The 22,168-nt window shown below is 49.8% G+C and overlaps 1 protein-coding gene across 3 annotated transcripts in view; it reads left to right on the forward strand.

Annotated features, from left to right (window-relative positions):
- GRM4 (glutamate metabotropic receptor 4) overlaps positions 1-22,168 on the forward strand; it is a 230,754-nt gene that overhangs the window by 155,161 nt on the left and 53,425 nt on the right. For all 3 annotated transcript variants that reach the window (XM_030561356.1, XM_030561358.1, XM_030561357.1), the window contains exon 6: positions 3,477-3,617. In XM_030561356.1, the coding sequence (XP_030417216.1) occupies positions 3,477-3,617 (141 nt within the window). The remainder of the gene's footprint in view (positions 1-3,476; positions 3,618-22,168) is intronic.

A 22,168-nucleotide genomic window follows, 5' to 3' on the forward strand; every position in this document is an offset into this window, starting at 1 on the left:
GGATCTGGTGCTTCAAAGGCAGGTGAAACACAAAAGGGAGGCAGAGAGCCAGGACCTGTCTCGTATCACTGGACTTGTGCTTGGGTGGCTAGCTTGAGACACTGCCTGCGCTGCTGTGGCGACGTCGCTATTTGCAGCTCGCTGGCGCAAGAAGAGCTAGTGTGTGTCTGTCTACACTGGGAAGTGCCCTCCCAGCAGCTGTGGAGATGTTCTCCGTCGTGACAAATGGGAGGCCGTCAGGGGTGGTGGGTAAGGTTGAGGGCCGGGAATTGGAAGACCTGGGTTCTATTGCTGCTGCTGACTCACTGTGGTGCCTCATTTACCCCATCTGTAAAATGGCAGTACTGAGACAGCTCTGCCTTTGTGAGATCTGGGCATGCAAAATGCTGCATCGCAGGGCCAGCAAACGTCAACATGTGCAGAAGCCACCATCCGGGCCAGCTTTTCCAAAGAGCAGAGTCTGTGCTGAGCTCTGTTCAACGTCTGCCCCAGCTGCCCCTACCGAGCACTTCAAACATCTGTTGCGGGGATTTTGGGAAAATCAGCAAAACGGGAGCCTGATTAGCCTTCTCTGTGCTCTGCTTTATTTTCAGTCCCTCCATCGTACTTGTCTTTTGTCATATTTTTCCTCTTTCCTGCTTCAGATGCCCTTTGCGCTCTCCCACTCGGATGCCTTTAATCATCCTTGCCCTCTCTTTTGAGAGAAAGTCAGCACAACTAAATACGTGACCGAACGGATCCTTGGCCAGTGTAAATCGCTGTGGCTCCGCTGATGGTGAGAGCTGTGCCAGTTTGCACCCACTGGGGAGTTGCCCCATGGCATTTAGCAGGAGAATGGTGCTGTCAGTTTCTATAATGCCCTCATCTTTCACGTGTTGTTCTTGGTGCCTTGAATGCTTCTTGCTGGCTTTTCAAAGCGGAGAGCAGGCCCCTCCACTGACTGGTGTCCACAGTGGCACCTGGATGTTTTTTTCCCTGAGAGGTTACAGGTAATTCAGACCCCATCACTGTGTAGCAATGGTTCACATTGTTCCTTCCAGCATGCCATGCCTTGTACCTCGTTGCACTGAATTCTGTTCCGCCAGAGCCATGTCTCATTTATCTGCTGTTCCCAGCCTCTTCTGGGCTTCCTCTCAACCCTCATTTATCTTGGCTCTTGCCTCTTGCAAGGGACTGTAACAAAAGCCGACTGAGAGTCTACCTACACTCTGTCCCCTGCATCCCAGTGCTACTCAATGCACAGCCTAAGCCACCAGGTTATGGGGCTGGGAGGGGAGAAGAAACCCTCCCTCCTAAACAGTAGAGCAGCCCTCTAGCTGTTTAATGGAGGGGTTGATTTCTGCCCCAGGTCCTCCCTTACATCTCTCCTGCCTCCCTCGGGATCTGTAGTGGAAGTAGTCCTACCGCCACGGGCTCTGTGGGGCATGGTAGGAGGTTGTATTCCCTTTGCAGGCTTCTGGAATGCTGCCCCCATAAGCAGTGGGACCTCAATAGTTCTCTCCAGGCCTGCATAAGGGGACATCAGGATCTGACCCTATGGATAAAGACCAATGGCACTCATTGACAGATGGGGCCTTGGCAGGTGTTATTCTCAAAGCCCATTCCAGGGGAGGGCAGAGGGACTCATTCAGGTTTTTCTCACAGGTGGTTGTACACAGAATCTATTCCAAGAGCTGCAGTTGCATAAAGGGGCCAGGTTTGGGGTTGGACTGTGGGGGGAAATAAAACTTAATTGTGAGAATAAACTGCAGAGTCATTGCAGCTGTTCAAAGAGACACAATTGCATGCACTGGGCCTGTACACTCATGGGGTTTTGGGTTGTTTTTTTTTGGAAGGCTTAGTGTCAAGCTGCTTGCAATAACCTTATCTTGCCCACTGGGGATGTATGAAGTGTTGTGGGTTATTTATGCTGTTGCATTTATAAGCAAAGCAGGGAAATATGATCTAGATGAAATTACCATCAGGTGGGTGCACAACTGGTTAAAATACCACATTCAAAGAGTAGTTATCAATGGTTCACTGTCAAACTTGAAGGATCAATCTAATGGGGTCCCACAGGGGTCTGTCTTGGGTCAAATACTATTCAGATTCCTTAATGACTTGGATGATGGAATGGAAAGTCCGCTTGTTAAATTTGCAGATGAGACAAATTGGGAGGGGTTGCAAGCACTGTGGAGGACAGGGATTAGATTTCAGAATGATCTTGGTAAATTGGAGGATGGGTCCGAAATCAAGAAGATGAAATTCAATACAGACAAGTGCAAAGTACTACAATTAAGAAAGGAAAAAAATCAAATTCCCAAATACAAAAGGGGGAATAAATGGCTTGGCAGCAGTACTGCAGAAAAGCATCTGTGGGCTGTAGTGAATAGCTGAATCGCTGAGTCAGCCATGTGATGCTACAGCAAATGTCATTCTGGGGTCTGTTAACAGAAGTGGCATACGTAAGACATGCAAGGGAATCATTTTGCTCTACTTGGCACTGGTGAGGTCTCAGCAAGAGTACAGTGTCCTGTGTTGGGCACCACACTTGAAGAAGCTGTGGTCAAATTGGAGAGAGTCTAGAGGAGAGCAACAAAAATAAGAGGTTTAGAAAATGCGACGTAGGAAGAAAGATGGGGGCAAGTTTAGTTTAGAGAAGAGAAAGCTGAAGACGGGCCTGATAACATGTCTTCTATGTAAAAGGTCGTTGAGAGAAAGGTGAGCAACTGTTGTACTACCCAGGGTGGAGATGGAGAAGAAGCAATAGACTCAGTTTGCAGCAGGGGAGATTTAGGGTAGGTATTTGGAAAACCTTTTGAAGGCCAAGGATAGTTCAACACTGGAACAGGTGACCTAGGCAGGTTGTGGAATCCCCGTCACTGAGGGATTTTAAGAACAGGTTGGACAAACACTTGTCAGGGATGGTTTAGATTTACTTGGCCCAGCCTCAGCTCAGGGGAATGGGCTAGATGACCTCCTGAGGTCCCTTCCAGACTAGATTTCTATAATTCTGTGAAATATCCAAGTCCAGGACATCATCTCCCAGGGGTTATACTCAAGAGGACCACATCCTTGGCTGGTGTAAACATGGTAGTGCTACCAAAATCCGTTTCACATTAACCAGCCCAGAATCCTCCTCTCCCAGAGCCCATCTCAGCTGGTCCCAGGTCCCTTCCCTCATTCTAAGCTACAAGTTAGCCAAATGACCTAAATATTACCCCAGTCCATGCAACCCTTGGGTCCAGGCTTGCAGAATGCAGAGCTGGGAGGTGCTGCTGGAGGCTTTCATCTCCCATTGTAGCCCGTGATGATGCCTCTCCCTAGCTGCTCTGTCACTTTCTGACCAGGACAATTGCTCACTGGATCTTTGTGGTTCCCTGGAATGGTCCCTTCACCCACTTGCCTCTTCCCTCTCCAACTTGTTTCAGACTCAGCTGCGCCTGTTCCAGCTGACTCTGGGATTTCACGCTTCCCTCTATTGTTTCGCTTGGCAGGTTTCGACCGATACTTCTCCAGCCGGACGCTGGACAATAACCGGCGGAACATCTGGTTTGCTGAGTTCTGGGAGGACAACTTCCACTGCAAGCTGAGTCGGCACGCGCTGAAGAAGGGCAGCAACATCAAGAAATGCACGAGTAAGAGGTGGGGTGGGAATGGGAGAGGTTTGGAGAGGAGCCCCATTGGGCCAGCGCCAGGAGGAGTGGCAGAAGGGGCCCTTTGTGACCATGTTACAAGGGGAACTCTGGTGTCCCAGGAGGGAGGGAAGGTGAGGGACTCCCTGTGAAAATAGACTGGAGCAGCCTGGAAGAAGCCTGGTGGGGTTTGTCATTGGTGTTCATGGGTCACTCTGCTGGGTAAGGGGAGATGACGTACTGACAGACCTCTCAGCCCTGGACATCTGGGGTCAAATGGGGCTCATGCAACAGAGCCTAGATTGCCATCCTATGACCCATACAGCTCTGTGGGCATTTGTGCATATCATGAACAACCTCCTTACCAATGCTGTTGGACTCTCACAATCTCTACCCTACAGGGAAAATCAGGCGGATAGGGCTGGAAAGAGGTGATGTGGCAGATGGGTGTGTGTGTGTGGGGTCTAGTGTTGCAATATCCAGGGGTGCTATAGGTGGGCACTGAGGTGCATTGGCAGAGCTGTGTGGGGAGCCCAGGGCAGAAATAGTAGGAGTGTTGTAGATCACGATTAGGGTGCCCTAGCAGATCTGGGCAGGAACCAAGGATGTGACTAGTGAGGGGGTACTTCCGGTCAGGATTAGGGTACATGGGGAGGACTGCCTGGGAGCTAGGGACTGGAGAAGCAGGCGTGTATTATACGGGTTGTAATCCATGTGCATTGGCAGAGGAGGGTGGAAGGTGTGAGGCTGGAATAGCAGGGAGGGCTGCTGGTCAGGACTGAGCTACGTTGGCAGGGCAGTGGGGGCTGAGGACAGACATAGCAGGGCTTGTGGCTCGGCAGGACTGGGACACGTTGTCTGCTGGATGGGGAAGCTGTGGAATCCCTCATCTCCCATGAGCAGTAAAATAGCATCGATTGCACTTATCTAACCACCTCCCTAAAGCTCCTTTTGCAGATCCCCTCTCCTCCTGGGGGGCGCCTTTCTGCTCTCTCCTCAGGGTCTCCTTCCCACCAAACAGCCCTTCTCTTAGGCATTAATTTCCCTTTGCACAAATTCTTCCTCTTATCTGCTCGTAAATTTCTGTTAAACCACCAGATTCATCTAGACAGTTCCTTGCCAAGTTGTTGGCATCTTCTTTTTTTATTCCCTTGAGAAAACTCGTTGAAAATAGTTTATTAAAAAATGCATTCAGACAGGTTAGAGAGTTGTGCTGGGTAGGGAGGCAGAGCTATGGAAATGTCCCTCCAGCCCGCTAGATGATAGTATGAATGTCTTGAATATTTTCTACTTGGAGCGGCTTTAAAAATGTTTCTTTTTGGTTTCCTCTTCCAGCCTCTCAGATCTGCCTGGTTCTGCTCCTCATTGGTTTGGAGCTGCCCTTGATTCTCCTCTGAAATGGGAGCTGACAGCCAGGAATCTCTCTTAGCCGCCTTTGCTCCTGTTCAGTGTTTAATGCTTTACCCGCAGCTCGGAATGCCACAGTGTGAGTTGCATCGTGTCTTTCAACTAGGCCATGCATCGAAAACTGCCCAGGCGAGCAACCCAGATCAGACAGACATGGGGCCCTTTCAGAAGCTGTCAATTTGGCAGTGCATTGGGTGCGACTGTGAGCAGTCTCACACTCATAGGCACCTATGCATGGCGCTCACGGTCTCCATGCACACAGATATCCTGTAACTTCCATGTGCCACACACAGATCTGCTGTAACCCCTGCACAAATCACACTCCTCTGCATGTATGTGAGCACACACTCATCCATGCTTTAACACAGACACACACTCAGATGTTTGCACGTGCGCTCATTTGCATGTACCCTCACACCCACTGAAATGCGTGTGCCACCTTTCTCACTCCATTTCTCTCTTTTTCTCATCATCTTTGCATCCCCTCTGCCTCCGCCACCTAGAGCCAATGAGGTGCCTGGCAGTTTTCTGGGAGCACAGACCCACTACAATTCAGTGTGTGTCTGTCCTGCGAACAAAAGGCACGTTCTTAACCCACGTTGGCTAACACCGCAGTTAAAACAGCAGTGAAGACTCAGCAACTCGGCATTTAACTTGGGTTAGCATCTCAAGTTCAACCCCAGACTCAGCTAGGGGATGTCTACACTGCGTCTTGACAGTGAGGTCGACAAAGTCGTGGCAATGGGGCTGGCGCTAGCGTGCTAACATTAGCAGTATGGATATTGCAGCTCAGGCTCTGAAACCCTTCTAAGCCCCTAGGCTTGAGAGCCCAAGCTGCAATGGGTGACTGGGTGATCCCTCCTTCTGCCTGTGAATGGCTGTGATTGCTTGTAAGTCCTTTGGTGTAAGCAGCTAATTACCTGTATGACTCACCCAATGGGGTCGTGCTTTGAGCAATAGCACTGTGTTGACCATTCACATTCTGGCAGCATGTTAATCTGTAAGCACATTGCAAAGGGGACGGGAGATGGGGCAGGGAACATTTCACCCCCATGCTGGAATTTGGTTTAGTGATGCTTCTGCGACTGTTTGGTGGAACAAGCTGCGAGCTCTCTGCACAGATGCTGCTGGACAAAGGGCAGTACTGTGATTTATTTGAGCACGCGCATTTATAACGTGCCCATTGCCGCAGGGCCAGAGCTAAAAGCCGCCCTCGCAACAGGCACTGTCTGTCTAGTTCGACAGCCGCCTTGATAGAGAAAACAAGGGCTGAATGGAGCACGGAGCCTGTACTCCTGCCTAGAGATGAGTCTGCACTGAGGCATATGGCTTCAGCAAGTAGGCAAGCATCCTCTGCTGGACTGGCTGCTTTCTCTGCTGGTGTCAACCGGTGCAGTGCCACAGGATTCATCCCTTCACAACAGCCGAGTATGAGCCCACTCGCTGTACGTCTGCTGGCCCTGCCTTTCCCCATCCCCCTCTCTCTCTCACTCAGTGCTGCATGGGTCTGATTTCCATTTACACCCAGGCCCCTTGATGCCGCTCCAGCAGCACAAAGGGGCCTTAAATCTGGTATAAATTACATTTATGCTCTCTCCAAGTGCCCTTCACACTGCCAGGGGGTATGTGAAGGAGCCTGGGGGCCGCTGAGAATCACAGCCACCTTGTCCGCCTACGCTCTGTGGCCCCAAGCAATGATCTCGCCCTCTGTCCAATGTACCTTCAAACTGGCTTCCAGCCACACGCCTGCCCTCACTCTCGAGCCCTAAGATTGCCCTGCACTGGGTTTGCATTAATGCTTCCTCTCGGGTCAGATCCACAGCTGGTGTAAACCGGCCGTGGTGAGAGAATTGCACTGATTCACACCGGCTGAGGATATGGCCCCATGCCGGGGGCTGCTTTGCTTGCTGTGGATTCTGGCATTCAGGTAGTGCACCCACTCTAGCTCCCTGCCCCATGGCAAGTTCTTTGAACAGCAGCTGCAGTGGAGCATCTGGCAAGGAGCAGGAGCTGGTCTGACAGCCTTGAGATAAAGGGCTTCAGTCACTTTCTGTGCCCCTGGCTCCAGGACTTGGTATCATTTACGTGGCAGCCAGTGTCTCCGGGGTTTCCTTTTTCCCCCTCTAACAACAACTTTTCACTGCATTTCCCCAGGCTAAGTGGCGTTATAGAGTGAAATATTTTAATTGGTGCTGGAGGCAAAAGGTGGCGAGCACCAGGGAATCTGTCATTTTGCATCCATGTTTGTGCGTGGCCACGTCTCAGGAAAGTCACAGAGGGACTTGCTGGTTAGAGGCAACATCCCCTCTTGGGAGTCTGGCCCTGGCCTACAGCCGATGGGTTTGGGAAGGAGGATTCAAGTGCCCTCTGCCCAATTGATCATGTTTGGCTGTTGGGGGTTAAAGGAGGGGTAGATTTCTAAGATATTTATCTGACTCTGTCATCTTCATATCTGAGCATTTCACAGTCTTTAATGTGTTTATCCTCCCAACACCCTGTGAGGCAGGGTGGGGCTGCTATCCCCAGGGCACAGATGAGAAACTGAGACACAGAAAGGCTAAGTGATTGGGCCGACGTCACGCTTGGAAGGAGTCTGTGGTAGAGAAGGGAGCTGAACTTGGGACTGTTCAGTACCAGGCTAGCCTCTGACTGCTTGGAGCCCAGCACACAATGGGATTGATGTTCCTGAGTCACTTAAGCACTTTAGAAAATGTTACTTTCCATGCTTCCATTTCCTCTGCTGCGGACAGAATCAGGATAACGTGTCTTCCCTGGCTGGCAGGGGGAATGTGTCAGCGTGGTATAGAATAGAGGCAGACATGGTCCCTGCCCACGGGTAGTCTGAAGCCTAGTCTAGATATTGGTATCTGGTTATGTGCTGCCCTGGTGTGGACTGCAGGCCCATAGGCATTACAGGGGAGTCCAAATGCATCTGTTGCTTGTTCGGTATGAGCCCGCTGTCCCCTCTGTGCTGTGAGGATGGGGCTCTCGACGGTCCTAGGAAGCCCCAGCAGAATGGAAGCCAAGGGACCTCCTTGCAACTCTAGGAGGCAAGGTGTGTGTTTGCATGGCTTCTCCTCTGCCTTGGGCTGGTGTAAAGCAGGAGTGAATCCAGCGTGAAAGTGACACAGTGGCGAATCAGGCCCCATCGTCTTTTGGAGCTGGGCTGTTCCAACCAGTGACGTGTGTCCCAACCTAGGTCCTGACCTGTCCCTGACCACAAGGGACCCTGGCACTCAGCCACCACCCTGACCTCTTACCTGACCATCTGCATTTTTAGCCTGGGCCAGCTAGGGATGAAAGCAGTAAACAAGGCAAATAGGGAATCTGTCTTGGTGACAGCCCTGTCATTGGGGTGACGGTTGGAGGCTCAAGGAGGTGACATGTTTACTGAAGGACTGGAGAGATTTACTGCTTGCCTGGTGCTGGGGGAAGACAGATAACAGCTGGGCTCTCAGACTGAGACAAGGAGAGATTTCAGGACATATGCTAGCTCACCTATGAGCCCCAACGGGAAACCACCTTAACCCTTGGAGTGCCATGCCACATGGGAACCCAGTAGGGCAGGGATGTGGGTCTGTCTCTACCAATCTGTGCTGGGTGGTGCTGAAAATGATTTGCAGGGAAGTGTGAAATTTTGGAAAATTCATGGTTTTGCCCACAGCCATTTTATGATCCAGAGATGTTGCTTTTGGGGTTCGGGGTTCGGGGGGTTGGCAAGGCGGCAGGTGTTGCACCAAAGCGCAACAAGGTTAGAATTTCTGCATGTTTCAAGGTGCAAATGGATCTTCATCTCAGTGAAATCCTGACAGTTTTTTAACTGGGTAACAACCTGTCTTTTCTCCCAACCTGTGTCTTGACTGCTTACGCTGTCAGGCCTTCGATGCAGGGTCTGTACAATGCTCAGCACAGGGGCCCCAGATCTCAGTGGAGGCATGCAGGAGCTGCATAATATCTACAGTAGTAATAATTACTGAAAAACCCTGAGTTATCAGTAGCTTTTCTTTCTTTTTCTGGGGTGGGAGTGTCTTTATAGGTCTCTTGGAGTCTCCCGGTAATACCACTTATTCCTTTGAATCCCATCCTATCTCAGGTCAGTTGCCCTGTCCCCTTTTGAACTCATTTGCGCTTCGGCTGAGCAAGCTGCAGGGGCGCTACAGAACAACCGGCATTGTCCCTTGTCAGCCTGCTCCCAACCTCCATTCTGCCTCCTATGCAAAAGGTCTAGTTCAGTAAATTCCTGGCTGATAGGCCAGAAGGGACCACTGTGATCACCTGGTTTGGCCATCTGCATAGCACAGGTAGTGTAGAACTTTTAGAAAAACATCCAATCTTGATTTTAAAATCTCCAGTGATGATGGATCCATCACATCCATTGGTACGTTCTCCACTGGTTAATTACCCTCCCTGTTAAAAATGTGCACCTTATCTCCAGGCTGAATTTTTATCGCTTCTGTTTCCAGCGGTTGGATCAGGTTAGATCTTTCGCTGCTCGATCTGGAGAGCCCATTATCAAATATTTGTTCCCCACCTAGGTACTCTGAGAATGCGATGAAGTCACCCCTTAACCTCCTCAAGTCTAGCACCATAAGGCAGGTTTGCTAATCCTTTAATCAGTCTTGTGGCTCTTCTCTGAGCCGTCTCCAGTTTTTCATCATCCTTCTTGAACTGTCGCTATCCGCAGTGGTCGCCCCAGTGCCAAATGCAGAGGTAAAATAACCTCTGTACTTCTCTGAAGATGCCCCTGTTCGTGATTCCCAGGATCACATTAACCTGTTTAGACACAGCATCACACGGGGAGCTCATCTTCAGCTGATTATGCACCATAACCCCCAAGCCATTTTCAGAGTCACCGCTTCCCAGGAGAGAGTCCCCCATCTTGTGAGAATGGCCTACAGTTTCTGTTCCTAGGTCCATGACCTGACATTTGGCTGTATTGAAAAACATGTTTGTTTGTTTGCACCCAGTTTACCGAAATAACCTTTGTTTTGCTCTGTCTGCATCCAGAAGGGTGATGCCCCCACTCAGCCTGGCTGCAGCTGGTGACTCTGACATCTTTCCCCTCCTAGGAGGCAGGAACTGGGGGAGGCCCAGGACTTTGACGTCTCTGCAAAGGCAGCAGAGGCATGTAAAAGACGCCAAGTGTGAAATGAGATGAGATGAAATTGAGCTAGCCCCACCTGGCTTGCGGGGTCCACTCTCTGGAACAGCTACTGAGTTGTTTTTCATTGGCTCATTTTTGCCTGCACCACAGAATGTGCTTTCAGCTCTCTGGGTCTGTACAGGATGCATGCATCGTCTGCATCTGTGCATTATGAGTGTATTAAGGTGGTTTGCAAAGGTCATCTCAAACACCAGAAGTGCTCTCCTCCAGGGACTGTGTATTTGGGCTTGTTCTAAATATAGCAGGAGTATTGCACAGCACCTTCGTCTGACGAGAGTTGCAACATAAGAGGCACTGGTTAGAGTGTTGGACTGGACATCAGGACATCTGGTGTCTATTCCTGATCAGGGAGGAAGTGGTGAGAGCAGGCAGCAGGGACTCATGTGTCTAGGGTCTATTCCAGGCTTTGGCAGGGACTATTGTCTAGGAATGAGCAGGGGGCTGGGACTCAGGATTCCTGGGTTCTATCCCAGGCTCCGCATGTCCCACTGATAGCAACGTGAGCTATTGACATCTCCTGGCGGATACAATGCCAGTGCGGCTTCACTTGGACTGTGCCCCATGCGTGAGATGTCCCTGTGCTAGCCAGATGGAGGTGTGATGTTATGCGGGCAAGTCCTGAGATGTGCACTGCTGGCTGTCCTGAGGGACGCGTGAAAGCCAGATGTTCACCTTTTGTCCTACGCTCTGTGGGCCAGGTATTCAGAAGAGCTTGGAGCCAGCACCCACCAGGCCCAGTGCTCTGCTCCTTAATGCATCTGAGCGATAAATGAATAGCAGGTTTGGGGGCTGTGTCATCCAGCGGGAAAGGGGTTCTGGGCCCTGACACTGTAAATCGGCTTTTCTGAATAGGTTTCCAAAGAGTGAAACCCAAAGAAGGGAAAGGGAAGGCGGGGAATCCCTTGATGTGGCCACAAACAATGGAGCTGAGCCGTGCTGAGCCCCTTGCACCTCCTTTTGACTTAAATGAGAACAGAGGGTACTTAGTATCCCCTAGGATCAAGCCCTTTGTGGACATGTCCAAGGTGATGAATCTCCATGGCTCTGCATAGTTGCTCTCCCAGTGCTTGCATCATGTCTCCTGGGGAGGAAAGCCATGGCTAATCCCCTACCCCCCAGTAGTAAATTCCCCTTGCTACCCCCTCACCCCCCCGTGACCTGACAGGGGTGTGATATGTCTTTCCCCAGGTATCATGAACAATGACATGTTTGTGGAGTTAAATTAGATGTGCAGCCCCTCGTCAAAACTGAGGATATGGCACATTCGTGACAAGGGCTGCAGAAGGAACCATGTGTCCTTATTTCCTGTCGAAGGTGCTTGGCTGAGCTGCATCAGAGCCACTAGAGCAGATGCTGCATTTGACTCCTTGCCTCATGCCACGTGTTGCCATTCACGCCCGTGGGAACCAGAATGATAGAAATGACCACACATAGGGCAAGGCATTGGGAAACCAGGCCTCTACATCTGGGGCACGTGCATGGAACTCTTAAGAAAATCACCCCACTCCCATGCTGGTTTGACTTTTTTCCTTTTTATTTATTTGTATTCCAGTAGCACCTACAGGTTCCATTCAGGGATCTAGGTCCTTTTGTGCTGTGTTGTAGCCTGCAGGGGACCGGGAAGCAGAGGGAGGGAAAAGTTTGGTTGAGGCAGCAGGAAGTCGGTCTGTGTGCACATGGCTAGGAAGATTAAGCTGCAGGTGGTGTAGCTCCGGATATAGAAATACAGATTTGGTTTGGTTTAATTGACCTGTTCTCACCCAACATGCAGTACATGAAGCATGGTGGTAGAGGGACATCAAGCTTTAAGAAGACAAACCTTGCCCTGAAGAGTTTATAGGCTGTGTTAAAGACAAAACGCAAAAGGTAAAGGAAACAAATTGTGGTGAAGGGTTGTCTCTTTCCTCTATACCCTGTGTCCTTTCTATTTCGCCGTCTCTCCTGCCTCCATCTCGTCGTCTCTCCTTCCCGTTGTCTCTTTCCCTTAGCAGTGCTTGTGTTATCTGCATACACTAATATTTGCATAGTGTCTGTGCCTTCATGAAATGCAAAACCTGGGCATGACCTTAAGGAACACTTCAGCGCTATTGGCTCCGGAGATCCTCCAGCACCGGGAAGCGACCCACTGGTTGCATTGTCAGTTGCCACAAGCTGCTGAACTCTTCATCTTAATAATAATGTAGCATTACATGTGGTATTTTAAGGGCACAGTATCAACGGAGGCAGTTGAAATCCTGAGCCATGACAGATATCCTAGGGATCGTCTTTAAATTAGCTGAATCTCTCCGCAAATAAATTGTCTCCAGGATGATTATTTACCAGATAAACAGAGAGGGGAAATAATAGCGCTTACAGCTGGCAATAAATAATCTGGATGCCTGGAGCTAGTTAGTCTCGCTTCCCAGGGTTGTGCAAATGTTTCCTTTGCAGTTGTTCTGTTTGGGGTTCATGCTCCTGGGTTTTCCCTTAGGTTTGAGCAAACCCTCAATCTCCCAGTGAAACTCTCTCGAGACTGCTGTTTCAGTTGCTCTTCCATCAAAATCCTATAGCTCTAGGGCCACGTTCTCAGTTGGTGGAAATCAGGCAGCTCTGTTGACTTCAGTAGATTGATGCTGATTTACATCAGCTGGGGATCTGGCCCAATCAGGGGCGGCTCTAGACATTTTGCTGCCCTAAGCAGGGCGGCATGCCTCGGGGGACGCTCTGCCGGTTGCCGGGAGGGCGGTAGGCGGCTCTGGTGGACCTCCCGCAGGCATGCCGCGGGACCTCCCGCTGGTCCCGCAGCTTTAGTGGACTTCCCGCAGGCACGCCTGCGGGAGGTCCACTAGAGCCGCCTGCTGCCCTTCCGGCAGAGTGCCCCCCACGGCATGCCGCCCCAAGCATGTGCTTGGCATGCTGGGGCCTGGAGCTGCCCCTGGGCCCAATCTACCCCAACTTCATTGCTCTTGCTTGGGGAATAAGGCCCTAATGCAGGAAAGCACGTACTTTGGGTATAAGCATGTTCCCAAACAGAAGTGTTTTCCTGAATTGGGATCTAAGTCATGGCAGATCATTGGCTGTACTAAACATTGTTTTGCTCCTTCTCTAACCCCTTCTTTCTGGTGAAATGAAGCCTCGCAACATTCCTGTTAAGCAGGTATTCTACCCATTTTATGAATAGGGAAACTGAGGCACAGAGACTGCAAGCTCTTTGGGGCCGGGGCTGTCTTTTTGTTCTGTGTTTGTACAGCACCTAGTACAACTGGGTCTTGGAGCTTCTACGCACTATGATAATAGAAACAAATTATAATAGTAAAAGTGACTTGGCCAAGGTTTTGCAATGAGTGGCAAAGCTGGGAATAGAACCCAGGAGTTCTGATTCTTAGCCTTGCACTCAGACTGTTAGACTGAACTTCCACCTGCTATTAAAATAATTAGATTTTGGCCCCATTGGTTCACATGAGCAGGAGCTTTCAGTCTGTCTCAGCAGACAAGCCTCTGAAAATGGCATTTCTGTCATCATCTGTCTCGGGCAGGGGTTAGCTGGGGAAATGGGCTGATGATCAAAACATAATGACAAGCCACAACAGTCAGAATGTCAGCAAGCTACTTCAACCGTATTCACCATGACCAGAAAAGACTCCATCCACAGTGATATGCTTTCCCTTCGGAAAAAAAAAAGTTAAAAAAAAACATCTCTTCCTGATCTGAACCAATAGAGTGAGAATTTTATGGCTCCAAGGAAACCAAGTGCCCCAAAGTTCATTACATTTAGGGCCAGATTTTCAAGAGAGCTCAGCTCCCAATTAGGCACCAAAATAAATGTTCAGATTTCCAGGTAGGGTGAACAGGTGACCTGATTTTATAGAGACAGTCCCGATTTTGGGGTCTTTTTCTTATATAGGTTCCTGTTACCCCCCACCTCATCCTGATTTTTCACACTTGCTGTCTGGCCGTCCTGTTTCTAGGAGAGCCCTGCATCACGTTGTCTGGAGTGTCTCATGAGTGAGAATACCAGCTTCAGGGCAGACTGTTAGGAAGCAGGGCACAAACCCCAAACTGGTTGTGAGTTCTATACTTAAATGTCACCAGCCAAGTAACACATGTAAACTCCTCAGGCACTATAGCAGTCTTAACATGGGGTCACAGACAGTGCCCTTGGGTACTCCGATCTATCTGGCCACCGAGGCAAACTCGACTCTGGGATATATGGTCACTCTACACCAAAGATCACAAAATATTCAGGCTGCTCCCAGTCCCAAAGGGTTAGTCATTTACCCCAGGTCAATTTGTGCCTTAGATCTCTCATCAAAGACAACGTTTGTAGCCAATCCTATAGTAAACTAAGGTTTTAGTAACTAAGACACTATCAGATCAGGATTAAACAAAGACTGAATGGCTAGCCAACTACAAAAGCAGTTTCTCCTCCCTTGGTGTTCACATCTCAGCTGCTAGAAGAGGGCCTCATCCTCCCTGATTGAACTAACCTCATTATCTCTAAACTGATTCTTGCTTGCATATTTATACATGTCTCTGGAAATTTCCATTACATGCATCCAGTGAAGTGGGTATTCACCCATGAAAGTTTATGCTCTAATTCATTTGTTAGTCTATAAGGTGCCACAGGACTTTTGGTCGCTTTTAACTAAGAAGAGTTATTTACAAGGTTAAAACAGGTAACCATACACACACAAATGTGTTGCAGTCTTAGGTTTCAGATAGTGATAGAGCCGCTGAAATATGCCAGGGCTATAAATCCTCTAGGGCTAACCCAGGTTAATCTCTTGCTTGGGTTTAGGAATATTTGCCCCTTAGAATTCAAATGGCATAAAAAGACCCTAATTCCTTCAGGTCAGGGTCCCTAGAGTCCAAGCTGATGGGACAAGCGCTTTGACTCGTCCCCCTCTTCATGGGTGTGCTGGGAGCAATCAACGAAGTCCTTGGCTTACAATGGATTCAATAGGCCTTCCTGATGGGCTGGAGAAAACCCTCCTCATGGGTGCAACCCAGTATTTTGCACTCGGTGATGTTTCCTTCTGGACTGGATTTACAGTTACAGAACAGATGCTTAAGTATTACCTTGCAGCATGGGTTTCAGATAGTGTAAGTAAATTAATGCATGCAGCAACTTACAAGCAAAAGTCTAAAGACTGAACATTGTTACCATTGTAATATCTATTTTAGCAATGCTCCCCCACAGGTGAGTCAGACTGGTTCCAGCTATGCACTTGACAGTGTTCGCTTGCAGCCTAAGCCGCATAAGCTGGCACCTGGTCTACCAGCCTGACACCTTGCCCATTGGGTGCTGAGCTCTGTAGAACATCTGCCCACCCATGTCCCAGTGGGAGTTGCAGAGCTGTTTAGAAAAGGTGGCCCTGATTGTGAGGGCCAAACCCTTGAAAAAACTGCCCGGTAGAGAATTTGGCCCCTGGTGCGTTGGCAGGCATCCTTGGGAAGTGTTAAATAGGGTATGTGCAATGAGAGACAAGCCTTCTGCTATCAGAGCATCCTATGGACTGGAAATGTATGTTCAGCTGAGACAGACAGAGAGGAGTTGGGGAGAGGTTTCCTAATCGATAAATGAAGAGAAAATGTTGCTGTGTTAAAATACACTTAAGCATGCCCCCCCATCCTCCAGGGGTGTGGCAACCCCCACTGTTTGTAGTTTTCTTTGTCCATTGGAATGGTTTTTTGAAACGAAATTCTTTTCCTCTTGTCTTTCCCTTTCTCTTTTCTTTTTTCCCCTTTTCCTTTCCTTTTTTTTTCTTTTTTTTAGGGGTTTATGATTATCTCAACCTTGAAAATTCATTTCAATTACAGTTTACAACCTGCAAACAAAGGCTGCGGTCTCCGTAGTAACGGTAGCTGCTGCGCTTTGATGGGTGAGAATCCTCTGTGAGTCAGTTCCCCCAATTGTCACTCCTGCCTCTTCTTGTCTGGCTCATTGTGCCCCAGGACACAATTAGGATGTCTTCAAATGGTGTGTGTGGTGTTATCACTGTGATGTGTTGGTGAATTTACTTCCTCTAATAGCAACAGGATATGAGTGCCCTTATTGCTTCACATAGCCACCGGTTCCAGCGGTTGCGTCCTGCCTCTCACCATTCTCATTCCAGCAACGCCCCTGCTCCCATAAAGGGCGAGAGAAATCCTGCATCTGTCATACAGTCCTCCTCTTGTCCCTCTGTGACCCATCCCACAGCCTACGCTCACTTGGAACACCTAAGGCAGTGGTTCTCAGCCGTTCATAAACAGGGACTCCTCTCCAGTCTAGCTAAGATCTAGTGGGGACCCTTCTCCTCTCTCACTGGTGGTAGCCAAGACACCTCTCCCATCTCGCCAGGCTCTAGCCAGGACCTGTCTCCCACAGCCCCACATTCCCCATGGAAGCAGGGGCTACAGATGCTCTGTCTTTGAACTGGCGGTGGCTCCTGGCGCTCCTCTCTTACTCTGCCACTCAGTGTGGCCCACACAGACGGGCCAAAGAGGCTCCTTGCCTGCTGCTGCCTCTTGAATAATTCACAGGCTCATCAGTACAGGAAAGAGGTGGTGTGGGGAGCGCTGTTGTAACGAGACCTGCAGAGGAACTGACAATGGGGTCTGAGGAGCAGAAGAAGGGCAGTAATGGGGATCTTGAGGGGAGACAGGAGGGCGTGTGGCAGTGGGGGGGGGTTAGAACCCCAATCCAAGCAGACAGCTCCAGGCCAGAAGGGTTTTCCCAGTGGCCACTGGCTATTTTATTTATTTATTTATTTATTTATTTATTTTTATTTATTTTACTAGACAGCTAACTAATGAACTTACTTTTGCAAGGTTGAATGTTAATGCTGCCTTGAAATTGGGCTGGGGATCCTCCACACAGCTGTGAAGCGGCTAGGATCAGGCATACTGATGGATGCTGAATATTAATGTGGATGGAGGGGGGATTTTTGGGGGCTGATCTTCTTCGTATTCTTTTGCCTTTATGTTTTTGTTCCTCCCTGGTCTCCTGCTGATGTGGTGGTGGTGGTGTTTTTTTCCTCCGCAGCATATATTAGGCAGGCGAACATATGTGAGGATTTGTCCTGGGCACCTCTTGCTTAAGTGGATAAGTCAGATGAGGCTGGCTTGGAGGGAGTGGAGAGATCCCTGGCTGGGGATCTGGGCTCCTGCACTAGTTCTGTCATTGCGGGCAAGTTGCTTTCTAAAGAGGCTGCTCATGCCTCCATTGTTTTAGATGCGGGACGTGATGTACCTGGAGTCTGGGTTGCGGAGGTGCTGAGTGCCCATGACTCTGCCTGAAGTCAGTGGGGGTGGCAGGGGCTCAGCAGCTCTGGAAATTCAGGCTCAAGCTGGCCTCCCACTAGGAAATTGTTTCACTGCTGCCAGCTACTGTGGTCCCCTGCTGAGTTGCTAGTGCACATAGGAAACCATGAAAGGAAGGGGAAACTGAGTCCTAGGGCAGGACTCTCTGCTCCACTAAGGCTACTTTGCACTACATGGCCCAGTCAGTGAAGAGCTGTCCCTGTGCAGGGAAACTCTCCACCAGGAGAAAGATGCCTCTGGCTGGAAGAGGCCAGGATTGAAGTAGCTTTGAGCTTCTCCATGGCCAGTGTGTCTGACCCGCTCCATGTAGAACCTCTTGCTGGGAAAGGCAGGACAAGAATAGATGTCAGCACCTCACAACCGGTGCTCCTGCACAATTTTCTACAGGATCATCTGAAGGAGAAGCAGAGACTGTAGTATGTGGATGCCTCCCCTTTGGCTGGTGACCATTCATTATTCTCCATGGCGACTCTCACGCCAGGGGAAGTGGTGATACAGAAGCCGCCGGTGGTCTGGAGCATCATCACTTCAGCTCTCAAAAGAAGCATAGGGAGTGATTTTGATTAACTCCAGCAGAAAGCCAGTGCTGGGGATGTGATCGGAATTGCTGCTAATCCTTTCTTATGCATCGCTTGAGAAGATAGCTACGGCTGCTCTCGGAGGGGTGCCCAGCTTGATGCATAGCATACTTGAAAATTAATTATCAGACTGGTGGAACGATGCACGACCCGGCTATTATAATCAGCAGGGTCACATTGACTTCGCCGTCCTAATCTACTGAGAACTTCAGAGTGAATTATTGTACTCTAGTCTGGAACATGCCATTGCAAAACTCTGTTCGCTGATCTGCATTTTTCTCTCCCCGCACAACCTCATTTCCTGTTGGAAAACATTTTAGTCTGGATGAAAGGTGCTGGGTTGACAGTCCTGGAGATGTCCACTTATCTACAGCACAAGCTGCAATGGAAGCAGGAGGAGAGCACCCTGGCTAATGTAGCTCAACCTTGACTGGAGGGAGCCCTGCAAGTGATGAGGAGGGAATTCAGTCCTTGTGCTCTGTGCTCAGGCTGCCAATGAGCGGGCCAGTCAGTGCTGGGAGAGTGAACAGCATGGGTGATTTGTAATGGGATCCAAAGCCTTTCACGAGTGCACAAGGCCGCTGTTCAGATCAGGACCTCGTTGTCCTAGGCACCGTACTCACATAGTCCTTGCACACAAGAGTTTGTCATCTAAAAAGCCAAGGCTGAATTCTTATCCCCATTATATAGATGGGGAAAGAGATTAAGTGACTTGCCCAAAGTCAGCAGGATGTCTGAGAGCTGGGGTCTTGAACCTGTATGTCCTGGGTTCTAAGCAAGTGCCTTAACTGCAAGATTATATTAGTGACTGAAAAGTGGGAAATGGACAGATCACGCACATTCCACAGGCTCAGAATCACGTGATAACATACGCATGCTCGGTCTTTCTTGAGAGTGTAGTGACAATGCCCGTATCTTGTTTGCTGTGTCACATGGTGGTATTTGCATACACTGCCCCACATGATCATGTACAAAGACAATGCAAGTAGCACATGCTCATTGTCATGTGAGAGCATAGGGGACAATGCACATATGATGTGCTCAGTTTTATCTGATGGTGTAGTGCACATATCACGTGTTCAATGTCACCTGATGACGGGACAGTGCACATGTGACATGCTTAGTGTCCTGTGGTGGCATAATATGCGTTAGCTGAAAGATAGCAGCCCCACATAGCCAGGCCCTGGGGGAACAACCCCTGGGGCTTAGCTTTGGAGTAAAGTCTATTACACCCTTTCTTTAATGGTTAATTATCTTGGCAAGAGAGAGTGGCTTGTCTGCCTGGTGAGAGATGAATGTGTGGAAGGACCCTATGCTGAAGGAGAAGATTAATAGCCCTTGTCAATAACGTGGAAGAAGTGAAACCCATCAAGTTATCCTATGAGTAATCTCCATGTACTACACAAGCATATGGATAACTTCAAAGAATGGGCTATAAGTTTACCTCCTTGATGCAATCTTATCTTATTGGTCAGTTCGCTATCCATTTGTTTCAGCGCTTCGTTCGCCCGGCACATGTCCGCACTCTCATTCCGAGGTGAAGGTGGAGAGAGGGGCGTGGAAAGGGGGACACCGGCTTACATCACTCTTACGACTCTCTCTTCCCTTCTGCTTGCCTGGGCAGGCCACTTACATTCTAGGTGGTGGAAGAGATGCCACGTGTTACCTCCAGGAATGTGCACACCATGCTGTCTCTCACTTCTGCTCTGCCTGGCTTCTGGCCCTTTAATCTCAATGGAGCATTGCAGACACTGGGTTATGTGGCTATTTATGTACAGAGAAAAGCAGAACAGAAATCTCTGCCCTGGCGACAGAGGAGTGGGAAACTCAGAGCGTAGATGATTCAGGAGCAATGATGTGTTGGGGTATCGCAGAGTGGGAGAAGTGAAGGAGGAAGGATGTGAATAAAGGGAGGCAATCCCTAGGACTACCCATTGCTGGGACCTAAACAGGATGCATTGAAGCCTCAGCCCTCAACGAGACCTCCTGGGGAACCATGAATTATGCTGTGTGCCAAAGGTCTAGCTACTCAGAAAGCATGTAGTTCTACATTTCTGTGATTCTAGGTGGGTTGGCCTGCAGGTACAGTACCCTGGTGTCCTCCATTGTCTGCACTGTCTGAGGTGGTGCGAGGAGTCCCAAAGACAGCTACAAATAACCAAATGCTGCTCCCCTACTGCTGGCTTTTCTCCCAACTGTCACGCGTGGGGGCTCCGTGAGCAGTCAGAAGACACTGAATGGCAACGAATGGTGCTGGCTGGTCACCACGGGCAGTGGGGCAGGTGGCATCCAGTGCCGTGCATGATGTCCTAGAAAGAGATGCCCTTTTGGGGAAGGGGCTAGGGCAGAGCGACAGGAGGTTCTGGGTTCAGGCTTGTTGGGAAGGTGATTGAGCACTGGCCCCTTTGTTCCATTTGTGATCAGAACTTTGGTAGCTGAATGATTAAAGCCCAGCTGATTTGGACTTTGTTGCAAAGGTGGCATTGGCTCAGCTGCACAGAGGCGATTCTGGTTCCAAGCAAGAGGAGCACGCTTGCACACTGTCTCTTTCCCTCTGCTGGCTGGTCACACAGAGGACAACAGCCTACTACTGTTACCAGCTAACAAAGCTACTCCTCTAGCTCAGGTGACCCAGGCCTTCTCCTTTGGTGATGAATGTACCAGGTTCAAATCCAGTTGATGAACTGGCCTCTGGGCTATTGTGCAAGCCTGAGATTGAGTCTCCATCTCCTCCTCTCTTCCCCATCCATCTCCTTCTTATTGCTCTCTCTGCTCTCTCCTGTTCCTCCAGCCCAAGTCCCCACCCAGCCTGGGCATGTGGGATGCCCAGCACAAACACTCTGCTTGGGAAGTGTACATGGCGCCCCTGCTGGAAGGGGCTGGGAGAGCACTTGCAGGGTACGCATGTCAGCACCACTCCCAGGTGTAAGACAGAATTTCACTGCAGCACTCCCTTATCTCTCTCTGTGCTACCTTTGTCTCACCTCCTCAGATGACCAAACCCAGCCATCTCCTTATGTCCTTAGCTGTGGCTCAGGTGTGGCTCGGCCATCAGACATGCTGTGCTGTCTCCACTCTTCTCAGACATGCCAAGAGGCAGGGAGAACAGACGGGAGGCGAGAGCATCATGGCCTGAAGCATGGCAAAGACCAGAGCCAGCCAGTCTCGGCATGGGACAGGTGCCTTTTAATCACATGCTGTGCTGGCTTCCAGCTCTGCAGAGGGATGCATCGCGTTCTGGGCTCTTAGGCTCACATTTCATAGAATCATAGAAGATTAGGATTGGAAGAGACCTCAGGAGGTCATCTAGTCCAACCCCCTGCTTGAAGCAGAGCCATTCCCCAACTAAATCATCCCAGCCAGGGCTTTGTCAAGCCTGACCTTAAAAACCTCTAAGGAAGGAGATTCCACCACTTCCCTAGGTAACCCATTTCAGTGCTTCACCACCCTCCTAGTGAAATAGTGTTTCCTAATATCCAACCTAGACCTCTCTCACTGCAACTTGAGACCATTTTCCTTGTTCTGTCATCTGCTACCACTGAGAACAGCCTACATCAGTCCTACATCAGTCCACCCTTCAGGTAGTTGAAGGCTGCTATCAAATCCCCCCTCTCTTCTCTTCTGCAGACTAAACAAGCAGTGTTCCTTTCTCAGTGATCCTTTTCTCTCCAGCCCATCCAGGGCTTGATGCCTAGGGGGACTGCTTCAAACCCACCCAGAGAAGCTTTTGTGCTGCTTACGCACTGCTCTTCGTGTTCCCATCCCCCCAGGGCTTTGATATGCGCGAAGCCTGGTGGAGAGGTGGCGGCTGCCAGAACCAGCTGGATGGACTGGCTTTGAACCCAGTTCCTTGTTGGTGTCGCTTTGCGGGGGCAGAGGGGACGTTTCACTTCAGTTCCCGTCCCCCGGGGCCTGCCCTGAATTTTCTTTGCATTCATGGTTCAGAAGAGCTGATAACTTCCAATTTTACGTGCGTTTTTCCCTCAGGGGCTCCGTATGAGCCATGTGAATGCAGCGGAATCTTGATTCCAAACCCTGCTAGAAAAGAGAGAGAGGCCTGACCTGTAACCACAGATTTCCCCCATCTGATCAGATCAGGAGCTTCGCTTGGCTGCTCTAGC

This window comes from Gopherus evgoodei, chromosome 4 (assembly GCF_007399415.2).
Source record: "Gopherus evgoodei ecotype Sinaloan lineage chromosome 4, rGopEvg1_v1.p, whole genome shotgun sequence".
Taxonomy (NCBI): Eukaryota; Metazoa; Chordata; order Testudines; family Testudinidae; genus Gopherus; species Gopherus evgoodei.